General features: G+C 39.6%; 1 protein-coding gene across 1 annotated transcript in view; it reads left to right on the plus strand.

Annotated features, from left to right (window-relative positions):
- The first annotated feature begins 313 nt into the window (after positions 1–313).
- Positions 314–21,868, plus strand: part of LOC146320936 (dolichyl-diphosphooligosaccharide--protein glycosyltransferase subunit STT3B-like) — a 102,453-nt gene continuing 80,898 nt past the window's right edge. Inside the window, exon 1 of the mRNA XM_084725892.1 lies at positions 314–1,025. Within this exon, the coding sequence (XP_084582018.1) occupies positions 739–1,025 (287 nt within the window). The 5' untranslated portion in view covers positions 314–738. The remainder of the gene's footprint in view (positions 1,026–21,868) is intronic.

Raw genomic sequence — 21,868 nt, forward strand, 5'->3', positions numbered from 1 at the left:
TTGTTGCACGTTTCAACAAATGTCTTACTGTTTCTATCTGTCTCCATTAGGGCTTAGAGTTCATTCTGGTGTGAATAAGGAAGTCCTGGCTTCACTCAGGGCCTAAAGTTGGTTTACAGCCCTTGACAATATATTCAGTAGTCCTGTAAATTCATTTATTTCATTGGCTCGTGTGACTCGAGCGCCCCTGCGCTGTTCGCGTACCATACGCTCATCCCGCTGTCTGTCACGCGCCGTCTTTCGTTTCTGTCTCGCTCTGGAGAGTCTTCAGCGACCCGGGCTTCACTCTTCTCATTGGTCAGTTCGGCTGTCAGTCAAGCTCGCTCTGCCGTGGCATTGGGCTTCTCCCGGAGCCGTGTCCCTCTTGGCCGTACCTGTCTTGCTGTGAGAGGCTGACAGCTCTTCCTGCTCCAACGGCAACTCCCGCCCCTCTATCCAGCTCCAAGGAAGGAAGGAGGAACTGCTCCAGCCGCATGTGTCACTTCCAGTACGCTGCAAAACCGTGCTGCTATGTGACTCCCTGGGATTATTTAGCTGGTTTTGCTCGGTGGGACGTAAGGTTAGAAAGTTTGGAATCACAGCCGGTGTTTTGGGGGGTGCGGGCGGCGTAGGGAAGGTGGTGCAAGTGGTTTCGGAAGTGGAGCGTGGCATCGAAAAAGAAGAAGGGGGGCTTTTCTTTCCTGTGTGATAAAAGATAGCTCGCTTCGCTTGCTCGCCACGACGGGACTGACGTAGAATATGGCGGAGCATCACCCGGTATCCGACAACAAACACAAATCCTCTCTGAACTCCGGAGCGTCGTACTCGGGGAACGGGCGCAGCAGCACGGCGGTGGCGGAGAGAGGCAGCAACGCCGGGGCAGGAGGAGGAGGTGGAGGAGGGCTGTCCGGCGGCCTGTCGCAGCCGGCCGGGTGGCAGTCCTTGCTGTCTTTTACCATTCTGTTCCTGGCCTGGCTGGCCGGTTTCAGCTCTAGGCTCTTCGCTGTCATTCGCTTCGAGAGCATCATTCACGAGTTTGACCCCTGGTGAGTTTGTTTGCCCACACGCACCGCCATGGCTTGACCTGTTCGACAAGATATGTTGGTACATATGAGCAGCGAGGAAGTTTCTGTTAAAACGTGAAGTGTAACCTATATTGTCACGCACCTACTCACGGTGTCCTTGCTTTTTGGTTTGTCCACCAAGAACTTGAAAATCTGCACGTATCGGCAACATTATGGGGACAAATTGGACCAATGTTCAAAATTGGTTGGCTTATGTCTACTTATTGTGATTTGTCTAGTAATTCGGCTTGAGCCACCAGTCAGTCGTCTTACATATATGTCCAAACACACATCCTTGTGTTTTTCTTTATCTTTCCTGCTAATTAAAATACATCATTAGACTCATCATTACACATTACAAAGTAATGTCTGAGTCCATTGCCAGTGAAACATTGTAATAGCTAGTGGAGGAAGAGGAGGAGGAGGAGGGGGGCACAGCAGAGTAAATGAGGACAATGGGTGACAGCTTCATCTGACGCGGGTTGAACCCGGAAAGAAGCAGCAGCCCGCGAGGTTACTGGCAGAAGTCCCTCTGACACAGATTTCTCCTTTGTGTACCCGCGGACCACCTCTGCTCTGATTTGTTACCTTGTAGGAGCAGTAGCACTGATTGCAGAGCTAATATAGTCTGTGTGCCAAGCATGTACCCCCTACACATGCTTCTAGAGGAAACACATGATAATGTGTCCGCCTCTACAGTGATCACATTGTACCTTATTCTGCATGTTATTCCTACAGGCTTCGGTGTGATATTTGCATAGTAACCTTCTGAAGGTTATAAATTCATTGTTTGATCTGTGCTCTTTATTCTGCATGACAGTAGTCTGCTTCAGATTCATATGGCATTTAAAGTTCCATTTAACCAATGCAATAGGAGCACTTCCATCAGACTTAGCTTCAATATTTTGGCAGTGTCATGTTCAGGGTAGGGCTATAACTAACAATTATTTTCATGGTGAGTAAATGGCTTGATTACTTTCTTCATTAGTCGATTAATAGTTGTTTGTTTTAAAATGTCACAAAATGGTGAAAAATGTCAAGCATTGTTTCCCAAAGCCCAAGATCACGTTTTATTCACAACCCAAAGATATTCAGTTTACTGTCAGAGAGGAGTAATGAAACCAAAAAGTAATCATATTTAAGAAGCTGAAATTGAAGAATTTTTACTTTTTCCTTCAAAAATTACTGAACCTGATTAATTGATTATCAAAATAGTTGGTGATTAATGTAATAATCGATAAATAATTGTTTAATCAATTAATGCAGCTCTAGAACAGGGTTTCCTCTCTATAGCTGCATTTACATGCACCCTAATAATTCTCAGATCATTTCTCATGTAACCACCTCAATCAGAAGAGACAGGCCTGATCTGAAGGAATTTTAAATTGGGTCTAGAATTGTGATGTAAATATTTGATAATCCCATACCATAGTCACGTAAATACATAATCAGATTCATTTACATTGGAATTGATATATTCTTTGCACCATAGTGGGGTTACATTAATTGACATGGATGAGTTTCTGTGAGAGAAAACGTGGTGGAAGCAAACCAGAACTGGTCTGTGGCTGATACAAGTTTTTTGGTAGAGACCTTACAAGATTGAGGATTGTTGAACACCTCCATGGTTGAAAGGCTTGAAATTAGTTGTTCAGCCAAGTGTTTGAAAAGGTGATTGAAGTATCAACCAAATCATAAACTGTTGGAAAAGCTTGAAGGCCACCAGGTGCAAGGTAAGGGTGCAAGGGTCTTTATAAATGACCTAATGGTAGAGTGATCATTGACAAACATGATTTGTTACAGCATGAATGTTCCTACTCAAAAGGATAGCAGCATTACTAGTAAGTTCAATCTTCAGTCTATCAAAAAGGGTTTTATTATTATGACTGGATTCTTTGGGGCATTTAAGTTCACATCTTATTGGATCACTTTATGTAAACCGTTATCCTAGAATCTCAGACATTATTGTAGCCAGGCAGCAGGTGACAGTTGAACAGTGAGGTTAGCAGGCTTTGCTGCAAGGCAACGTGTAAGGAGAGATTTTGTGCTTCCTCACGTTTGTATTCTCTACCCATAATATAGTTTTCAAAGCTTAGCTCAGAGATAGTGAAGTACCTCAGATTAAACAGGCCAACTTTTCACCTAACCAGAACTGATGCTCTTTTTTGCAACCGTCCTTTACCAGCTTGTCTTCTGCCAGAAATTGTCCAAGCTTTTTATTTGTTCTCCAAGGGACTGTTGCCTGGCCCCAGCCTGCATTGCATCACTGAAAACATTTAATGATTATTCTGAGACCAGCAGTGTGGATTAAACTGCCAGCTTCATGTCTGTCTGCTGAATAAAAGAGGAGACTTGAGAGCTTTGGCTGTGCGAGAATCCTTCAGTTTCTGTGTGTCGCTGTCTGAAAGTCTTAATATGGCATGACATGGAGTGAAATTTATTCATACAGTGCTTCATTGTTCTATCATTCTCCCTTTGCTATCAGACTGGCAGCATTATGTAAACTAGATGTTTGGATGGCTGAGGAGACATGTGTGAGATCCTTTGTGTGCATGTGTGTTTGTCTGTGCTTCCCCTGCAGGAAATGAACAGATGATACAATGTGTTAAAGGTCAGATGGGCCAGATTTTCAGAAAAATTAAGTGCAAAGGGACCTATACACTTAGGAATTTAAATGTGTTAAACAATACATCTTTTTAAAAAAGAATTCTTTTTTACTTTATTAGTTTTCACAATTGGAAAAGTAGCCATATAGGACAGGGCTCAACAGTAATGATTGCCCAATTAAAAGTAAAATGTCATTTTGGGCTAGTAAATCTAGCAGCTCACTTGCCCAACCGACAGAGTGGTGGAAAAGAATTAAACTACTTATATAATCAATTAATGGTTATAAGTAATATTTAGTAAAAAAAAAAACAAAAAAACAAAAAACAAAAAAAGAGAGAGAGTAAGAAAAATGGCAGGGAATGCTCTTTTCATTCTCTCAGTTATGGAGATTTCCAGCTTTTCTCTGTTTATTATCATATTAAACTGAATATCCTTGGGTTTTGGACAAAACAAGACATTTAAAAACTTCACCTTGGACTGAAAAAATAAGGACATTTTTCACATTTTGTAGATGTTGCAGCCTATATAAACATGTCAGTTATCTTAAGTCTTAGGTGTATGTGATGATTTGTGTAGGGGCAAAAAAATTGACTTGAGGCAAGTAGATTTCTTATCCACTTGTCTGACTGGGGAAGTGGAAAAAAGACAAATAATCTTTATAATCCTAGATTGAATGCAATTTGTTGTTTAAGACACTTTTTAAATCAGTTTGATTAAATACCCCCTGCTTAAACAGCCTGAGTTAAAACTTTTTAAAATAAGTGTCTCTGTGCTTAATAAAACCAATCAGTGGGCTAATTAGTCTGTTAATAAAATGATGATCTTCTAATAAACATGTAAACCCATAAACTTTGAATCTTAGCAGGTTATTTAACTAAAATCATAATGATATGCTTTTTTCATACTTAGAAAATGATTAAAGGGCTGAATAGAGGGTGAGAAAGGGCTGAATTTGGCCCAGGGGTCACCAATAGAATAGGTCATACGTTTGCAAATTGTCTCACAAAATGGCCCAATTGCGCCAATTTGATTTGTACAAAGATAGTAATTTAGATTTCAAATGGTAATTACTGTATTTCTGGCAGGCAGTACAGTCTCCTTCCCCTCACGTTACTCAGATAGAACTTTATTCATCTGACCAGAATTTAAACTAGATATAACCTAATACTAGCTTTAAAAAAGATAGTCGATACCATGGCAAAAAGAAAAATAATCTTCAACACACAAAATAGTTTTTTCGTTTTTTCATAGTACTGTCACAGAAAAAGTCACTTGACATTGTCTGGTTTTGCTGCAAGCCAAATTTCAGACAGGACAGTAAATACTGGACTTAACTGAATAGTGTTGTTAAAAATATCGATATATCGATACTGAATATTTGAAAAGCTTTCAGTACTGTTTTACAGTATCGATACTTCGATACCAGGTGCATTTCTAGCTCTTTCTTCTCTTCGACAGTGAGTTGACACACACGGCTCCAATGCCTACATAGTCCTGCCTCCTCTCACTTACCTACAGTCATGTCCAGGGCTAAATTTGTGCAGGATCCTGCCAGAACAGGATCCGGCACCTCCCAGATTGGGACTGGCACATATTTAATTGGGTCTAGTTCCTCCTGTCCCTCTCAAAATCTTTCAATAAAGTTTGTGTAATATTTAAAATGATCTGATCAGTACAGTGTGAACGCCACTGTGACACAAGTGGACATTTGAGCTGTGAAATGGTGAACTTTGATTAAATTCCAAGGTGTAGTGCAATTTGTTTAATTACCAAAGCGCACATGTGATGCACGTTTCCAGACGCACAGCACTATAAGCAACTGTTTCTCTGCAACTCACCATTTGGATTGCACTGTGGATTCATGATGTGTTCTGCGACTTTTTGTCTCCTCCCTGACCTGCCAGGTGCTGTCTTCTTCTAATCACTCGCCTGAATTGCTATATACATTGTAATGTTATAGCCCCATCATATGTATCTTTAAATAAAAATCTGAAATTTTATGCCCTCAATGTTTAGTCAATTTTTCTGGTGGTAGGCTATTTGAAAATGCTATCAAAAATCAATGTTTTTCAAAGTATTGTATTGAAACCTGAAATTCTGGTATCGTGACATCACTAAAATTGAGCATTTAGATCATTTTTGAAAGAGCTTTGGTACTTTCGATACTATAATAAATGAATATTGTATGGTTTAAAACCTGTGGTACTGAAAAAGTGCCAACCAGCAGTTGCAGTACAAAGTAGGAAAGTGTGCAAATGTACAAAAAAAATTTAGAGGTAGCACAGAGCCTTCATCAGAGCATTAACAGTGTACAGGTTCACTTTGGTAATATATACAAGGACAGAGATAACAGATGTACAGTATACATGCCAGCATACTGTAGTGAAGAGGAAACATCTTCTGTGTGTCTGTGTGAGAGAGCATGCGCACGCCATGGTGTGTGTTTGTGAGGGGGAAGTAGCTCGTCTTTGCCTAACTGTTGTAAATGTACAACAGGCTGGAGTTTGAACCTGCTGTTTTTCTGTCAAACAGACATCGTAAATGTGTGGAAAGAGTCTGATTTTCAGAGGTCATACAGAAGAAACTTCAGGAGGATAAAAACAGCAGAGTTTACAACCTTGTGTGATTGCTGTTTGATGACAGTTCCCTCATGTACAACCCCACGACCTCACCGCAAGGTTGCTGTCATTCCGTAGCTTATCTTTAAAAGAGGATCGCAGAAAAGCTAACAGTTATATCACCCCTCTGCTACCCTGTTTGTTCTCTTTCTATCCCTCTCTCCCTCCCTCACACTCTCTGTGATGTGTCCTTTTGATGTGGCTAGTTAACAGTCCTTTTCCTTCAGAAGGGCTAGATCGTGCTATTAGATCTGACAGCAAAGCGGGTCGGGCCCAGCATTAGGCAGCCGGCCCGTCGACGGTTAGTTATGCTTTGAGTTTGGGCTGTGTTAATCATGCATGGACCAGCATCAGGAAGAAAAAAACAGCTTCATTAGTACTTGTGTTTCTGTCTGATGTACTAAAGGTTGCTTGCTAGCGAGCTGGACCTCCCTCAGAGGAAGGTCTGATAGGGAGACGACATCTGATCCACCTGTCATCTTGTGCTCAAAGCTCCAGCTCTATGAATAATGGCTCATAGGAAATTTCAGTGCAACTTATGTCATTTGGTCTCCAGTTCTCTTATGAGGAGTGACATAGCTGATATCAGTGCAGACTTGAAACCTTACACCATTCAAGAGGAGGAGATCCAATCAAAATGAAACCAGTCTTCTTGTTGGCGTTGACATCACATCTGTTTTACAGCTCAAGTAAGGCACTGAGGTGATATCTGGGGGTGGATGTTGAATATCAGTACTGTTGTGTTACTGACCTAAATTTGAATGGAATCTTGCAATGAATGTCCAGAAAAATCTTTTTTCACTCATTGTTTGAGTGGGTAATAACTAGGGCTGCACGATTTGGTAAAATAGTCATATTGCGATTATTTTGACTGAAATTGTGATTAAGATATGAGATATGATTAGTGACTGTTTTTGTATTCAAATTTTCATATTTACTTGAAATGATTAAAATCACAATAATAAGCCATTTGCTTGTGTCTGTATCAAACAAACATGTTTTATTACATCTGGAGAACAAGATTTGTTGCCCAGAGCATCTTTGCAGGACTCATTATAATGCAGTTTTTGCAAACATTTTTCCTTTTTCAAAAAATTGTGATTAGTTTCTGGTTCTGCGATTTGGATATTGCACTTGGCCATATTGCGATTTCAATAATTTTTCGATTTATTGTGCAGCCCTAGTAATAACCTGATCAATGATTAATGTGGTGTCTGTTTACTGGTGTTTGTACCAAAAACATTTTCAAATCTGAATCTGGATCCAGAGGATTTAAAGCAGGTTGCTTGGTAAAAATTGTTGTGCAAAAGTAAATGGGCTGCAGCTGTTATTCTTATGTGTTAGATACAGACTCATATCTTTTTCTGCTTATCTCATTTCCATGCTGAAGCTGCAGGCTCTGAACATTATGGACAGTTTACCACAGAATCAAAAAGCATATTTTTCCTTTTACCTGTAGTGCTGTTTATCCATCTAGATAGTTTTGGTGTGAGCTGCAGAGTTTTGTAGATATTGGCCATAGAGATATCTGCCTTCTGTCCATTATAATGGAGCCTACATCCTGTGCTGTCATGAGCATGGACTTCTCGTCCATGAGTAGATGCACACTCCTTCTAGGGTTTGGTAATCTCTACCGCTGCATTCACCTCTGCTTCCCACTATTGCTCTGATTGCAGCTGAGAAAACTTGAGCTCCCATCACATGTGAAGAGAGAAGGCAGATAAATTCTCACATCTCTACCAGGTGAACGTCTAATATACATTACCTTGCCAGTTTAAAAGGGTCTTTGTCTTTGCACCACATGTCTGTAACTTAGTTGTGTTGAGTCTCTGGAGTTTGAAACAAAGTTAGCTAGCTACCTATACGGAGAAAACTAAACAAAAATAACAATCGTTATTTCATTGAAAGAAACACACAGAGGCCCAATGCTATTGTCCATCAGCCCAACCCTACATCCCTCTCTATGGTGAAAGGTGGTGGTGTCTGTTGGTATAAACAAAGTAGTTCCTACTTGAAACTGCTCACAACAAGGTATGTGGACTTTCTTGAGTAACAGGTCATGATTTTTAGAAAGAGACATTGTTGTTCAGTTTTTCAAATTTATTTTTTATGCTTTGAGCAGCACAAGACGGCAGACATCTCTGCGGTCGATATCTCCAAAACTCAGCAACTCACACCAAAATAATCTAGATAGAAAAACAGAGCTACAAGTTGGAAGAAAAATACATATATATATTTTTATTTTGAAGTGAACTGTCGCTTAAGCAAACTGACACTCAAAAGTGTACTTTCTGCCTTCTCAGCCAACAAAAACTACAGATGTCAACTGAATCTTTACAGTGGTTAGGTGGGATGTTTGTATGTTGTTTAATTCTACTGAAATATCTCAATACTGTTGGATGGGTTGTAAAGAACTTTGGTGCATGCATTCAGGTCCATCTCAGGATAAAATGCAAATGCTTTGGTGATCACCTGACTTTTAATCTAGAGCCACCATCATCAAAATTTACATCTGTTCAATGCTGATCTTTAGAGAGGGGAAAAAAGCAAACAGAGTGACATTACAATGATCCTGTCTAATATGAGGATGCTGTTCGCTCTCTCCTCACATGATGCACAAATGGAAGATAACAGGAAATGACCTGGTGTTTATTGAGGATGGAGTTGATGATGTGTGTGCTGTTATTGCGCCCAGGCTGCAGAATGGGTTATCAGTTGTGCCACATTACATGGCACTCAGAGAATGAGAGCAAGAGGTTTTGTGTTCTGTAATGAACAGGTATTAAAGCCAGGCTGTGTTGCTGTTGTACGTCTGTCTGAAAAGATCTAGTTCTTCCTCTGTATTTTCTTGAGAGGAAATAGGCACTTTGAAGGTTTAAAATGAAAAGGGAGGCAGGATTGGGAGGAGAAATGAAAAATGCCGACTCGAAACAGGCTTGAAACAGAATAGAAAAGCATATCCTACATTGAGCCCTCTTGGCTTCATTGATTGTTAAGATCTGATTCTTTTTTCACTTTTTTTTGCCTAATCATCTCATCTCTTCACTGCTGCTGGGGTCAAATGATTGAGCAAGTTGGAGTCCTTGAGTTTCTTTTTCATTCTCAGCTTTGGATGACATTAAAAAGCTGTTGTTCTTTCCTCAGAGACATTGTATAAAACAAAATGGGTCCGAGTCAGCAGTGCACTGCAAGGCTATGTCTGGATTTTGGCTGGTGATTCATGAGAGCAAGTGCCGTCCTGCTGTCTCCTATTAGGTGCCTCTGCTCGGTCACAGGGGTCATGACAGTTTGTGCCTCCGGCCAGCTCTGTTGACAGACCGCGCTGGCCCACCTGAAACCTGATTCTTTAGTGGCAGTGACTCTGCCAAACACCAGTGCTTTCACTGGACAGTGGAGCAAATGTTCCTGCCTGCTGGCTGCCAGTAAAAGGCAAGAAGATGAAGGGCCAGATAGACTGCCTGGCTGACACACCGCAGACCCACTGGGTGGCTGCGACCTTGTGCAGTTTGGACTTTACTCCAAACTCAGTGCAGATATTTTATTTACTACCAAACTGATGGCAATTTTCTCATTTCTGGCTGTGATTTAAGTTTTAGTTTTTGACACACACTGACTCAAAAAAGAAAAAACCCTGTACAATGAATTTCAATAATATGGAACAGTCCAGTAATAAATCCTTTGTTTATGTCGTGTATGATGTCAAGTTGTCGACACTAAGCCTGGGTCTGTTGCTGCATTACTGCAGTAATACAGTAATACGATGCCTACCACAGGGCTGAGGTCATTACTGCTACTACTTCCTGTAATTCATGCTCTCAGTCTGTCATGGGAATGATGTGCACACAATGTTTATTAAAATAACGGTTATATCAGTACACAAAATTCACAAGTTGGTATGTACCTCAGTTTTCGCTGTTTGATATGTTTTCGGTGAACCAGGGAAAAGTGCAGAAAAGGCATATTTTGTCATTTATTTTGAAAAATGTTAACATTTAACAGTGGCTCATTTGCCATAACTTCAGTGTAAGCGTCAAGGCTCTTGGTATGTGCATAGTGTAAATTAGAAAAAATGAATAACAAACATAAATGACACATCAGTTATGCTCCATTGTAAGACTGCGACTTGTCAATTCCAGAACAACAGCCTGTCTGTTGTAGAGCTGCAATGATTAATCAAATAATTGATAACTGATCGATTTTTAATTTAATTGCTATTTTGATAATTAATTAATTGACTTAAGATAAAAAGTATTTGATTTCAGCTTCTTAAATGAGAATATTTTCTGGTTTCTTTATTCATTTATGACAGTAAACTGAATATCTCTGGATTTTGGACAAAACAATACATCTGAAGATGTCGTATTGAGTTTTGCGAAACCCTGATAGACGTTTTTGACCATTTTCCAACATTTTTTTTTTAGACCAAAAAACTAATTGATTATTTGAGAAAATAAGCGACAGATTAATCAACTATGAAAATAAATTTTCACAACAGCCTTTTGAACATGAAATGGAGTAAAGACAGGTATAACCAAAGAGACTATAAAGGTTCTGTTTCATTAAGGCCAAACAGTGTCAGACAGTATGTATTAAACAGTGCTATCATGCTTGTTAGCTCACTGGAAAGGGCCTGCTACACTAAATGGAACATAATTAGTATCACTGGTAACACCTGTATTTACCTTACCATTTCTTATCAGTACAGCTACCATGAAAATAATCTATTGTTAAGTGCAGTGAAGATGATCTTACTACAGAAGAACAAAAGACAACTGTTGAATGTGATGGGATAGGGCTGGGCGGTATGACCCAAAATTCATATCACGGTATAAATTGAATCCCTTCAAGGTAATGGTATATATCGTGGTATAAATGTCGGGTGTAAAACTTATAATGGAAGTGTTTCTGAATGTGTTTTGCAGTCCCTTAGCAAAACTAAATTGATTTAAAAAAAACAACAAAAAAAAAGCAAAGATATAGTGTAATTTTTTGAGCATTTATTGTGCATAGGAACAACAGAAGTAAGGATAGTGCCTCAGAAATACAAAAATTCTTACAAAAAGTGGATATTGTAAATAGTACTTAAAGTAGGAGAGGTTTTCTATAAGGCAAATGGCAAAAAAAGGTTCTGTAATCCTGTAAAAATCTGTAAAACATACCTAAGTAAAGAATGTGAGTATTTTTTCCATCACAGCAGGTCAGTGATCAGTGTTTCAGTGACTCTCTGTGGATCAGTGAATAGTGTTTTATTTATGGAGGCCCGCCACATTAAAAACATCGACACCACGACATGATTTTCTATTTTTGGAGCTGCGCACCTTTTTCGGTCGTGTCTAGAAGGTAACTCTTTATTTGCACAACTATCGCGAGATTTGTGTTCGTTATTTCTACTAAAATAATCAAACTCTAAGGATGGGAGGGTCTAGAGTTCCCTTCTAGACACGACCCTCTCTGTCTGTCTGTCATACTAATGACAGCAGACTGTCTGCAAACAGCACGATGTTACACTCTGCAGTGTTTCACACAAAGACTTTATTTGTGTGGACACCCAGGTTTGGTTTGTCAAGAATTTTGTCATTTTTATTTTTTAATTAGTCCGACAGGACGACGGTATCAGTGATTGATTAGTGATCAGTCTGTCCTCCTCTCCTCCCTCACCTGTTCACTCTGCTATGAGAAGGTCTGAAAGTTTCTCACAAAGAAACACAGACTCTCCTGTTTTACGTATAGGCCTCCTTATACAGTTGTTTAATTTTATAAGTGCATCTGGTTGGTGTTGATGTCATTAACCATCACGTTAGTTTCTGTTGTAATAAACTCCGTCATTAACAACAGTCTCCTCCACACGCAGCTTCTCTGCAGTTGGTCTGTGTGTTTCCTGATCAGATAAACCAGCGCTGGAAAGACTAGAAAAGTTGTGCCAGTTAAAATAGAAGCGTCCCGTAATAAAATAAAATCTATCAATAATTTATTGGTTATAGGTCCGGGTCCGTATAGGACGGCGTCTGGGTCCGGACTCGGACCGCGGTCCGCCTGTTAGGGACCCCTGTCGTAGACTGAGTCGGTGTTTGAGCCGAGCGCAGGCTCTGGCTCGCTGCATACTGGAGCACATGTTTTGATTTCAAATGGGGAAAATAAATTGCTCGTGTTAGCTTTGTTAGCGGTCACAGTTACTCCACACATCTTGAAGATGATATTTTTCTGCTCAACATCCGACTTTTTAAACCCGAACCACGTTAAAATCACGGATGTAGCACCCTTTTTTTTTTTTTTTTTTACCAGCCCCTCCTTCTCCGTCGTTACTGTGCTTGCGGCCATTTTCACACAGGGGCAGGTGCAATGATGTCATCGACGGTATGACGGCAGAGCACAAATCTCTGGGCCAAATTTATGTTGTTTCTACCGTCATACTGTGTATACCACGCAGCCCTAAGATAGGACATATATTTCTGGTGAAAATCTGTTGGACTTTATTGGACAGAACAGCTCTAGAGAGAAGACTGACAGCAAAGGACTCTGGGCTAGAATCAAACCTAGGTCACTGCTGAGGCACATGCTCAACCAGGTGACCCACTGGGGTGCCGCTGAAAATTTGTTTTAAATGTTGCGGTCCTTTTGTAAAAGTTGGTAATCTGTCAGCAAAATCTGTAAGTTTAATTTGAAATTTTATATTTATTGCATGTATGTTTTGTTGAATTGCATGACAGTTTCTATTTCTCTGGAGTGTTCAGCATTTACTTGCTTAATTTGATCAATACGACACATTGTTCTGTGTCTATAACCCACTTGTAAGTCCATCCCGTATGTAAACTAAATATTTCTATTCTCAATATTTACTGTGGAGTGTCAGTTTCCCACAAATGATCCTTTGGTATATAGTATGACATGGCCAGTTCTGACGCAGTGTTTGGTGTTGCAGTTTTGGACCCAGTGTACAAGTGATCTCTTGGAAGTGTAATGTAAAAACAATGTACCATAGCAATGAACAGGCTGTTTAGGGATAGCGAGTAGCAAGATGTTTACATATCCTTTGATTTGAACAGATACAAATAACTTCTGTTCAGACCTTTAGTTTTTCATTAGAGAACTTAAACTTTCCCTCTTGTAGGTTTGTGTAGTGAGTGACTGATAAACTGATGACTGCAGAGCTGCTGGTACCTGCAGGAAGTTGACAGATTAGTCATTTCTTTCGACATCACCGCCTCCCTTTGCATATTGAAACAATTTCCTGGGTATCCTAATTCAACTGCTGTGGCACAGCATCACTGGGGTGTATGGACGAGCTGGCAAGGTGTGCCACGAGGGCATGAACAAATGTGTCATTAACATTTTTGAGCTTTGAAGCCCCATGCTGTCACAGTAATTTGTTTTTCACTAGGAAATCCTCCCCACCATGTACATGTGGAATATCCCCTGTATCCAGCTTACATAATACTAATTCTGGTGTTTCATTATGCAACATCCAGACTGGGGATGATGAGTCATTTTAAACTGTCATTCAGATGGTCGGTGAAATAGCCCAGGACTGGTCTAAACAACTTGACCACACAATTATATCCATGCAGATGCATTTTATCACACAAAGTGTGTGTTTACATTTGTTACAGGCCTGTAGGGTATTGATTTAAGACTTTAAGGTCAAATGCCATTTATTTGGAAGATCATGAAAGCTCACTGATTTCTTGTTAATCTGAGTTTGCATTCAGTGGAAGTAGATGGTGGTTATCACACTTGCATGTGTGAACGTTGAACTCTTTGCACTGTGGCTGCTGCTGGAGCTGTGAACTCAACTTTATCACACACACTAGCCTGACGGTTCCTCTTCCACCGCTGCTTTTTGATCTATGACTCCCACTATGGCTTCTTCTTTTATTCCTCTGTGAAATCTGTGTGTGAGGCAGTGTGGCATGTGCATATTTGCAAGTATGGCTGTGATCTGCCGTGGCACTTCTGTGGAGCATATTAACCCTAGAGCTAGATTTCTTTGTCCCACAGTACCAGTTCTGTATAAGCATACTGACAGATTGTGATGATGAAACAGCTGTGCAATAAACCCTCGGCTTCTTGTCAGACATCTCCTGATCATGTCTTTTGTTTTTTTGTGTTTGTTGTCTGTTCAGTGTTATTGGTTTATATGATGTCAGCCCAGTTTTATTTGGTGAGGTCTTAGCTGTAGCACAGAGTTGCCGACAGCTCAAAGAGCACTACCTAATCCTTTGATTTTTTTTTAGCTTCAGTCTCTTTGGGTAGCAGATGAACTTCTCATGAAATGGTATTCACAGGTAATACATAAATTTTAAAATATCGCTTTAAGCTCTCCATATATGCATTTGTCTGCCTTTTTGACAGTCTTCTATGACTTAAGAAATTGGGGCTTTCGAGGGTACCTTTGGTATTTTTAACCTGGATCCTATTTTCCCACGTTTTCATGTCTAAGTGAGTAATGGGGACAACAGTTTTTGAAATTGGTCCAGTACTGAGTGACAGCCGTGAAACAGGCTGCAGTGTAATCCTTACAGGCTATTGCGCCTGTCTAAGTACGTCCACTAAAAGTGCTTGTTTTTGCCACTGACAGGCTCAGATTGTTTTTCTAAGAGTCTGACAACATTATGGAAAGGATCCCGAAAGAGATAGACCTTTTTGTTAAAGATTAAGGTCCTTTTTGTTTAACCAAAAACAGCAGATTTATTGCTCTCGCCAGAGCCGGTGGGGTGCATTAACAGAGACAGACATTTTTTCACCATTACAACAATCACCAATTCTGGTTCAGTTGAAAAAAAAAAAGACCCTTATTACCACTTTGGTGGTGGCGGGGGCGCTCCTCTGTTTGAGTGACTTGTGGTTTGAGGCTCAGTGTTTGTTAGAGAACTTACAAAACTCCTTTATTCCCACTGCAGTATCCATTTTACACAAGGCCAGATAGCCTGTCACAAATTTTTTTAAAGACTCCCTCCAGTGAAAATCATGTTTTTAACCCTGTTAACATGTCCATGTGGTGTTTTTCATGTGATACAAGACAAATCAGGAGCGAAATAAGCAGTGAACGCCATGTCTGAACACTTCTTGCTGTGAAACTGCAGTGAGCAAGGGCAGTCTCAAAGAAACTGGGTTCACTTGGGTGGGGTATATGACATCATAAACCTGAGGAACCAATCCTGTTAATTCAGGGGGTGGTGCTATTCATATCATTAGAAGTGATGCCCTGCCCACAGGAGAAGCTGGATGTAGTTTGTTTCAGTGATTAGCTAGCAAAACAGGAGAAGTCAGGTGCAGCTACTTCAGGGTGGAGGTGGGAGTGTGTGGGGTCTGCAGAGAGGGCAGTGACTATTTGCATATTCATGAATCCTTGAATACTAAATGAAGGCAAGGTGTAGATCTATATGTAAGCCATTTTAACAAGGTATTTGAATTTATTTTGCAAAGAAAACACATCAGTCAATTTATTACTTCTTGCTGAGCATTTTATATTACTAAAAACATGACTGGAGGTGGACTTTAATGCAGCTTTGCACTCCTGCTCTTATTTATTTAATGAATTAATCCTTTCTGCTTTAATGCAACATCAGTGTCCTTAACAGGTGGAAGTTTTTAAGTTGTTTGTAAGCCCCTAACTCAAGACAGTTTTCTATCATCATGTGATAGATGGTAACGTTTTTTTGAATCTTGAATCTTTGAATCTTATTCCACCACAAGATGTGAAAATATTGGGAGAGAAGCAAGAGGGAGGTCAGACATCACAGAAGCAGTTGGGCGAAATTGCATGAGGAGCCCGGTTCTCAGTTTTTTAATCAATTGGCTTAGTTTATAAAGTGTCAGAAAATGCTGAGAAATGCTCATCACAATTTCACACAGGGCAAGGAAACATTTTCAAGATATTTGTTTTGTTTGAGCAGTCTGAAACCCAAAGATATTACATCTACAGTGATACAAAGCAGAAAAAGGCAGCAAATCATCACAATTGAGAAGCTGGAGCCAGTAAATGCTTGACAGTTCTTCTTTATAAATGACATAGGAAAAGATGAGCCGCCAGTTAATTCTCTGTCAACTGTCTGGTCAGTTCATGTATTGTCTCAGCACTAAAAACTATTTAACAGTTTTTTAAATAAGAAAAGATTAGGGTAACCTAGTGCAGAGTCTTGCATGGGTCTAGTTTTGCTAACCCGCCCCTGCAAAGCTGAATACCGGAACTGACCCATAACCTACAATTATCTTCAAGTCAAATCCTTGCCTGCCTGGAACTGAATATAAGTCTCATAACCTGCACCTGTGATTAAACACATACACATTTATAAGCAGCGAATCCACTGACAACGTTATTCTCATAGTCTTTGAGCACACCAATATCCTCAGAAATGTCTGACTCGGCCTCTCCACTGGCTAATTTTGCCTTTTTGTCATCAATTTAAGTCAGCAGCTAGTCTACATTGCTGTCAGATCAAACAGTGATATCCCATCTTTTGGCAGGATGTTGCATCTTAGGCTTTTACAATAAAATCCAGCTAGTTTCATCACAATCAGATATATTGATTCTTTGGAAAATGCAGTATTTTCCGCCACAAAATGATTTTGATTATATTACAAGAACTAAATTATGAGTCAACAGTTTTATGACCAAACACTTCCAAATATTTGTGACACAGCCATGCCTTGGGAATTTCAAAATTGAGATGTATCATCATCATGTAAGATGAGTACATACATATATCAATATTGTCACTGCATCAATTATTGGTTTTGCATGACGTGTTATTTCACCCCTACTGGCTGATTAGGCCTGATGTTTCTGGTTTAACCGTGTTTTTACAGGTCACCTGTCAGTTAACTGCGGGCATTCAGTCCGCTGCAGGACTCTTATCTAGTGATTAGGACACATACTATGTGAGAAAAAAAGCAAAAATGCAAAGAGATTAATCAGTGCACCTCTCATTTTTTTAACCAGTGTTTGGTTTGACATATTTTTCATAGTTTGACTGAAGTTGTCAGTGCAGTTCCAGACCAAGAGTCTTGATTGGAGTGACATGGAGTGAATTAGCAGACAGCTCTAGGACAAAGCGTCTTGCGCAGTGTTGAGGGAGGGACAGGAAGGCTCAAAGAAACTGAAGACTTTACAGAGTACTTTTAATCAGATAGATCTGACCTGCATGACTTTCATTTCTTCTTTTCTTTATCTCACATGTCCCCTCAGGTTATTTTCTCTACACTTAAACATACCTAGATTGACTCTGTTGTTGGTCGACCTCCAGCTTTATAACTGGAGGCAAGTGACTGAGTGGAAGGAGCTCTGGCTCTGTGATAAACACACACACACACAAAGACACACACGTCTCTGAATGTCAGTTAACTTGTTTTCCATTCACCCCACCACCCTTGCCTCTTTGAGCTCCCTACTCTCCTCCTGCCCTGCTGTGTTTTCCCTTGTCAGCAGCTAATTGGCTTCTCTTTACGTTGCTCTGGGAATTGTCTCAGTGTGTGGAGGTGTGTTGGTCTGACCCTGCTGGCATCGAAGAGACTAAGGCAGTTGCTGCTCCTCCATGAACTGTTCTCAGAGTGAAGCCAACCTTCATGACCTTGTAAAACAGAGCAAGTAATAGTTTTCAGATGGGACAAAATAGTTGGCATTCTTTGTTTATGGTTGTTTTATAAAGGCCTGGTATGTTAATAATAAATAATGTGGTATCAGGACAAAGGCACAGGACATTAAAAAGCAATGCAACCTGTGGGATGCAGCAAACCGCTAAAATGATTCTTCATTTCTGCCATTCAGTAAACCGTGGTGAATGTTTTCCAGGATAGATGGATGTTGAGCTGTGTCTGTTAGCTCTGAGCCTCCTCAGATTATTTTTTTAAGCTGTTCTTCTGGTTAATCAGCCCTGTGGATCTAACTGACATGCCTCCTTGAACAAGCAAACATAAGTTTTCAGTAATGGAGGTGTTGTGTATATGATTTCTTTAGAACACTGTCAGAATGCTTTCTTTTCTCTTTTCTAATAAATAAAGGATCTAAAATTTGTGAAAATGAAGGTCAGCATGATCAGGGGTCAACAGTAAGGCTTGCCTGTGGCAATTAAAATGCCACATTAGGCAAGTAAATCTGGTGACTTACTTGCCCTACCAGGTAAATGGTAAAAAAGATCTGAACTATTAAACTATTTTGATCATCTTTAATGTACTGCAAAGTAATGCGAAAGTGGTACAAAATGCTGTTTTTGGTCTCTTAAATTTGGAGGTTTCCTGGATTTGTAGAGATCTTCTTTGTTTATTACCATATTGAACTGAATATCTTTGGATTTTAGACTGACAAAATAAGATGTTTAAAGACATCACCTTGGACTTTGAGAAGCTGGGATATGGGATAGGATTTTTCATTTTTTTCTGACATTTTCTACACATTGCAACCCTAGATTAAACATGACAATTAACTTTAATTGTAATTTAAGTCTTTGTTATTTGGTAACTGCTAATACATTTAAAAAAAAATGTAAATGTGCAAGTAAAAAAAAAGATTTCTGACATACTTGCCCAACTTGGCAAGTGAAAAAAACCCATTGACAACCTGAACCCTGATCCTATTCATTCAACTTAGTTTTGCTCCATAGTTTTCCCCTGATCATCCACACTCCTCCTTCAGTAGCTCTGTGCCCCATCAGGGGGCCCCGCCCCACAGATTTTGGGCTTTCCCATTGGCATGTTTGGATGTGCCAAGTCAAACCATACCTTCATTTACAACTTTTATCACGCAGAGCTTGGCCAAGTCACACCTGAGATGGAAAATCTCTGGAGTGGGACCAAAACGTGCCTGGCTCTCCTTTAAGCGGGTTGTGGTGATGTCTCGTCCACCATGGCCATCATTTGAAGACCCCTTTTCTCCACTCAAACGAGCGTGTTGCAAGACCCATCTCATGTCTGTGCAGGAGAGCAGAGAGAAAGGCATTGTTAAAAGTCACTGTGCAGCTCTCATTGCTTTTGTGGCTTGAAACTGAAGTTTAGTTTCTCTCCTGTGTTGCTGTTTGTACTGTCAGGTATCAGTTTTATTTTGCTTTTAGTTGTATTTGTCATGTTAACTTACTGCTAATGGAAAACCCAACATTTCCTGATTTTTCTACTTTATAATAAAAACTTTTAAATAACAAAATTGTGACTGATAATTTATAAGAAATTAGATGTATTTATCCACTGTTTTACAGCCACTTGTCTTCAGTTAAAAGACACACTTTCAAGCAGCAGGTAGCCCTGTTGTTATGGAGACGCAAACCCCTGCTGTGCTGGGTTGATGTGCCGAGTCAAGCCAAGCCAGCACATGTATCCAGAAAAGGGGCTATTGAGAATCACTGGTGTAAAGGGACGCTCCACCGACTTCACAAAATCTGTTAGACTTCACGAAGAGAACAACCTAACCTGTGAAAACAGTTCTATACTGTCTTCTGTGGCTTCAAGGGAGATTTGTAAAGTTTGACAAAAATGGTGCAGATGATGTCATCGGGGTTATCTCAGTGTGGGCTTGAGGCTTGAAATTCTAATACTGTCACAGATGTCTCCTGGATGCTAAAGGCAGGCGTTGAGTTACGGTGAGGCAGCTTTTGAGTGACAGATCATCAACTTGCATCATCCATCTGCTCTGCCCAGTGTTTTAAGAATTCAGCAAAACAAAAAAGTAGCTTTGTCTATAACAGTGAAATATACAGATAATAAAGCACCAGTATAAGACCTTTATATTATAGTATTTGATGGAGCTGTCTAGGAGTTTCAACTTTTCATTGTCGATTAATCTGTTGATTAGTTGTTTGGTCTATGAAATGTCAGAACATGGTGAAAAATGTCTGCTGTCTTGTGGGTGTTTTGATCTTATTTTTTTTTTTTTTTCACAATTTCAAATGGAGTAAATGCACCAGTAGTCATGGATTCTGAGAACATCTTCTTTAATCTGCACATATAAAACATCCTTTTATGCAAACTGTTGCTTTGTAAGAAAGACAGTGAATAAAATTACATGGTTTATTTATATTACAGTAAGACATAACATGGAGAAAATACTTTCTTACTGTGTTTGAGCTTTTTTTTGAGTTCTTTCCAATACTTAAGATGATTTGAAAATGAAGCTTAAAATTACATGAATGGCCACTTTAACAGTTTCTTCTTGTTGAGTAACAGCGTTTTCTCACTTTGATTTCCATCATGCTTTGAACTGGTTCTTCTGGCAGTGTGCCTCCATACTGCTAACACATTAGTTTATGCAGTCTCTTCTAATCACGTTATAGACACTGACTAGATGCACTGCTTTCATTGCAAATTCTGTCTTTATGCAACATCACAGACACATTTAAAATGCAGAGTGCCTTATGCTGTATTTTTACTTCCGCCCACAGTACTTAGACTAGACTGCACAAAATACACTGTCACATGATTTGCCTCGCAGAGGTTGTGAATTCTGTCGATCACGTGCACAAAGAGTAAAGCAACCTGTACAGCAGTGTGTTCAAACTATTTGTCCTCTTTTTATTTCTGTATTTCTAGGTAGTCATTTTTAACATTTTTTGTGAAGTCCTTTACCAGGTGTTGAATCGAGTGTAGCTTTTGGTGTGTGTATCTTGAGATGAATTTGTCCACTTCACAACTGATTATTGAGGGATTTCTTTCAAGTGTTTAATATATAAACTGTCTGCTGCAGAGCTCCAGTCAAATTCATTACCTTCACTCAACAATATCTGCTCCATCTACCACCCTCGGATGTGAGGGAAAAAGCAGTGAAATAAATTGGTTGTTTTATGTTTTATGGAAAAGTTATTTGTCAGGTCCTGAATTTGCTGGATGGGTCTAAAACAGACACCAACTGTGTAGTTATTTTGTTTATTAACAGTTTCTGTTTCACTGTTTCAGTGCCATTGCAGTAAAAGTGCTGCCCTACAAAGGCTGTGCAGGATCAAAACTCATGCTGTAGTCTTACCTGTACTATATAAGAACAATATAAAATGGCCATTTCAATTCTTGATAATGATTTAATTAGAAGCACAGACAGTGATCATGGTTTATCAAAGACTCTTGATAATTTTCATTAAACTAAGGTTGTGGCAGTATACCAGTTTCATGGTATGTGTTATGAAAATTGACAGTTATCATGTACATTAACTTATATACGGTATTGAAAAACAGAATTTTAAGGTATTAGTGTTATAAAAGGGATAGTTCAGATTATATGATGTGGGGTTGTATGAGGTACTTATCAATGGTTGTTGTATTACTTACAGTAAAGGGCAGTTGGCACACCCCCAGTTTGGAGAAGCGACAGGACTACCGGTGTAGAACACTAAGAAGTGTACTGCTGTGGACAGGATCATTGGCAAAAACTATTTCGGTTATCTAAAAAAGGCCCACCAAAAAAATAAATAAATTGTACACTATATTTAGAATATTTTCGCCACTTTACCTTGCCATCAGACAGACTTTTCTGATGGGACACTGCCATTATTTAAACCAAATATTGTTGTCTCTCCACCAACCAGACTCCATGAGCAAAATCAGTAATTTTACCTCCCAGAACAAGGAAGGTGCTGGTGTACCACTGCTGCGATTTGTTTTTGTGTTATTGTGTAACTTTGTGACTTC

This window comes from Lutjanus erythropterus, chromosome 9, assembly GCF_056507025.1.
Source record: "Lutjanus erythropterus isolate fLutEry1 chromosome 9, fLutEry1.hap2, whole genome shotgun sequence".
NCBI classification, from domain to species: domain Eukaryota; kingdom Metazoa; phylum Chordata; class Actinopteri; order Lutjaniformes; family Lutjanidae; genus Lutjanus; species Lutjanus erythropterus.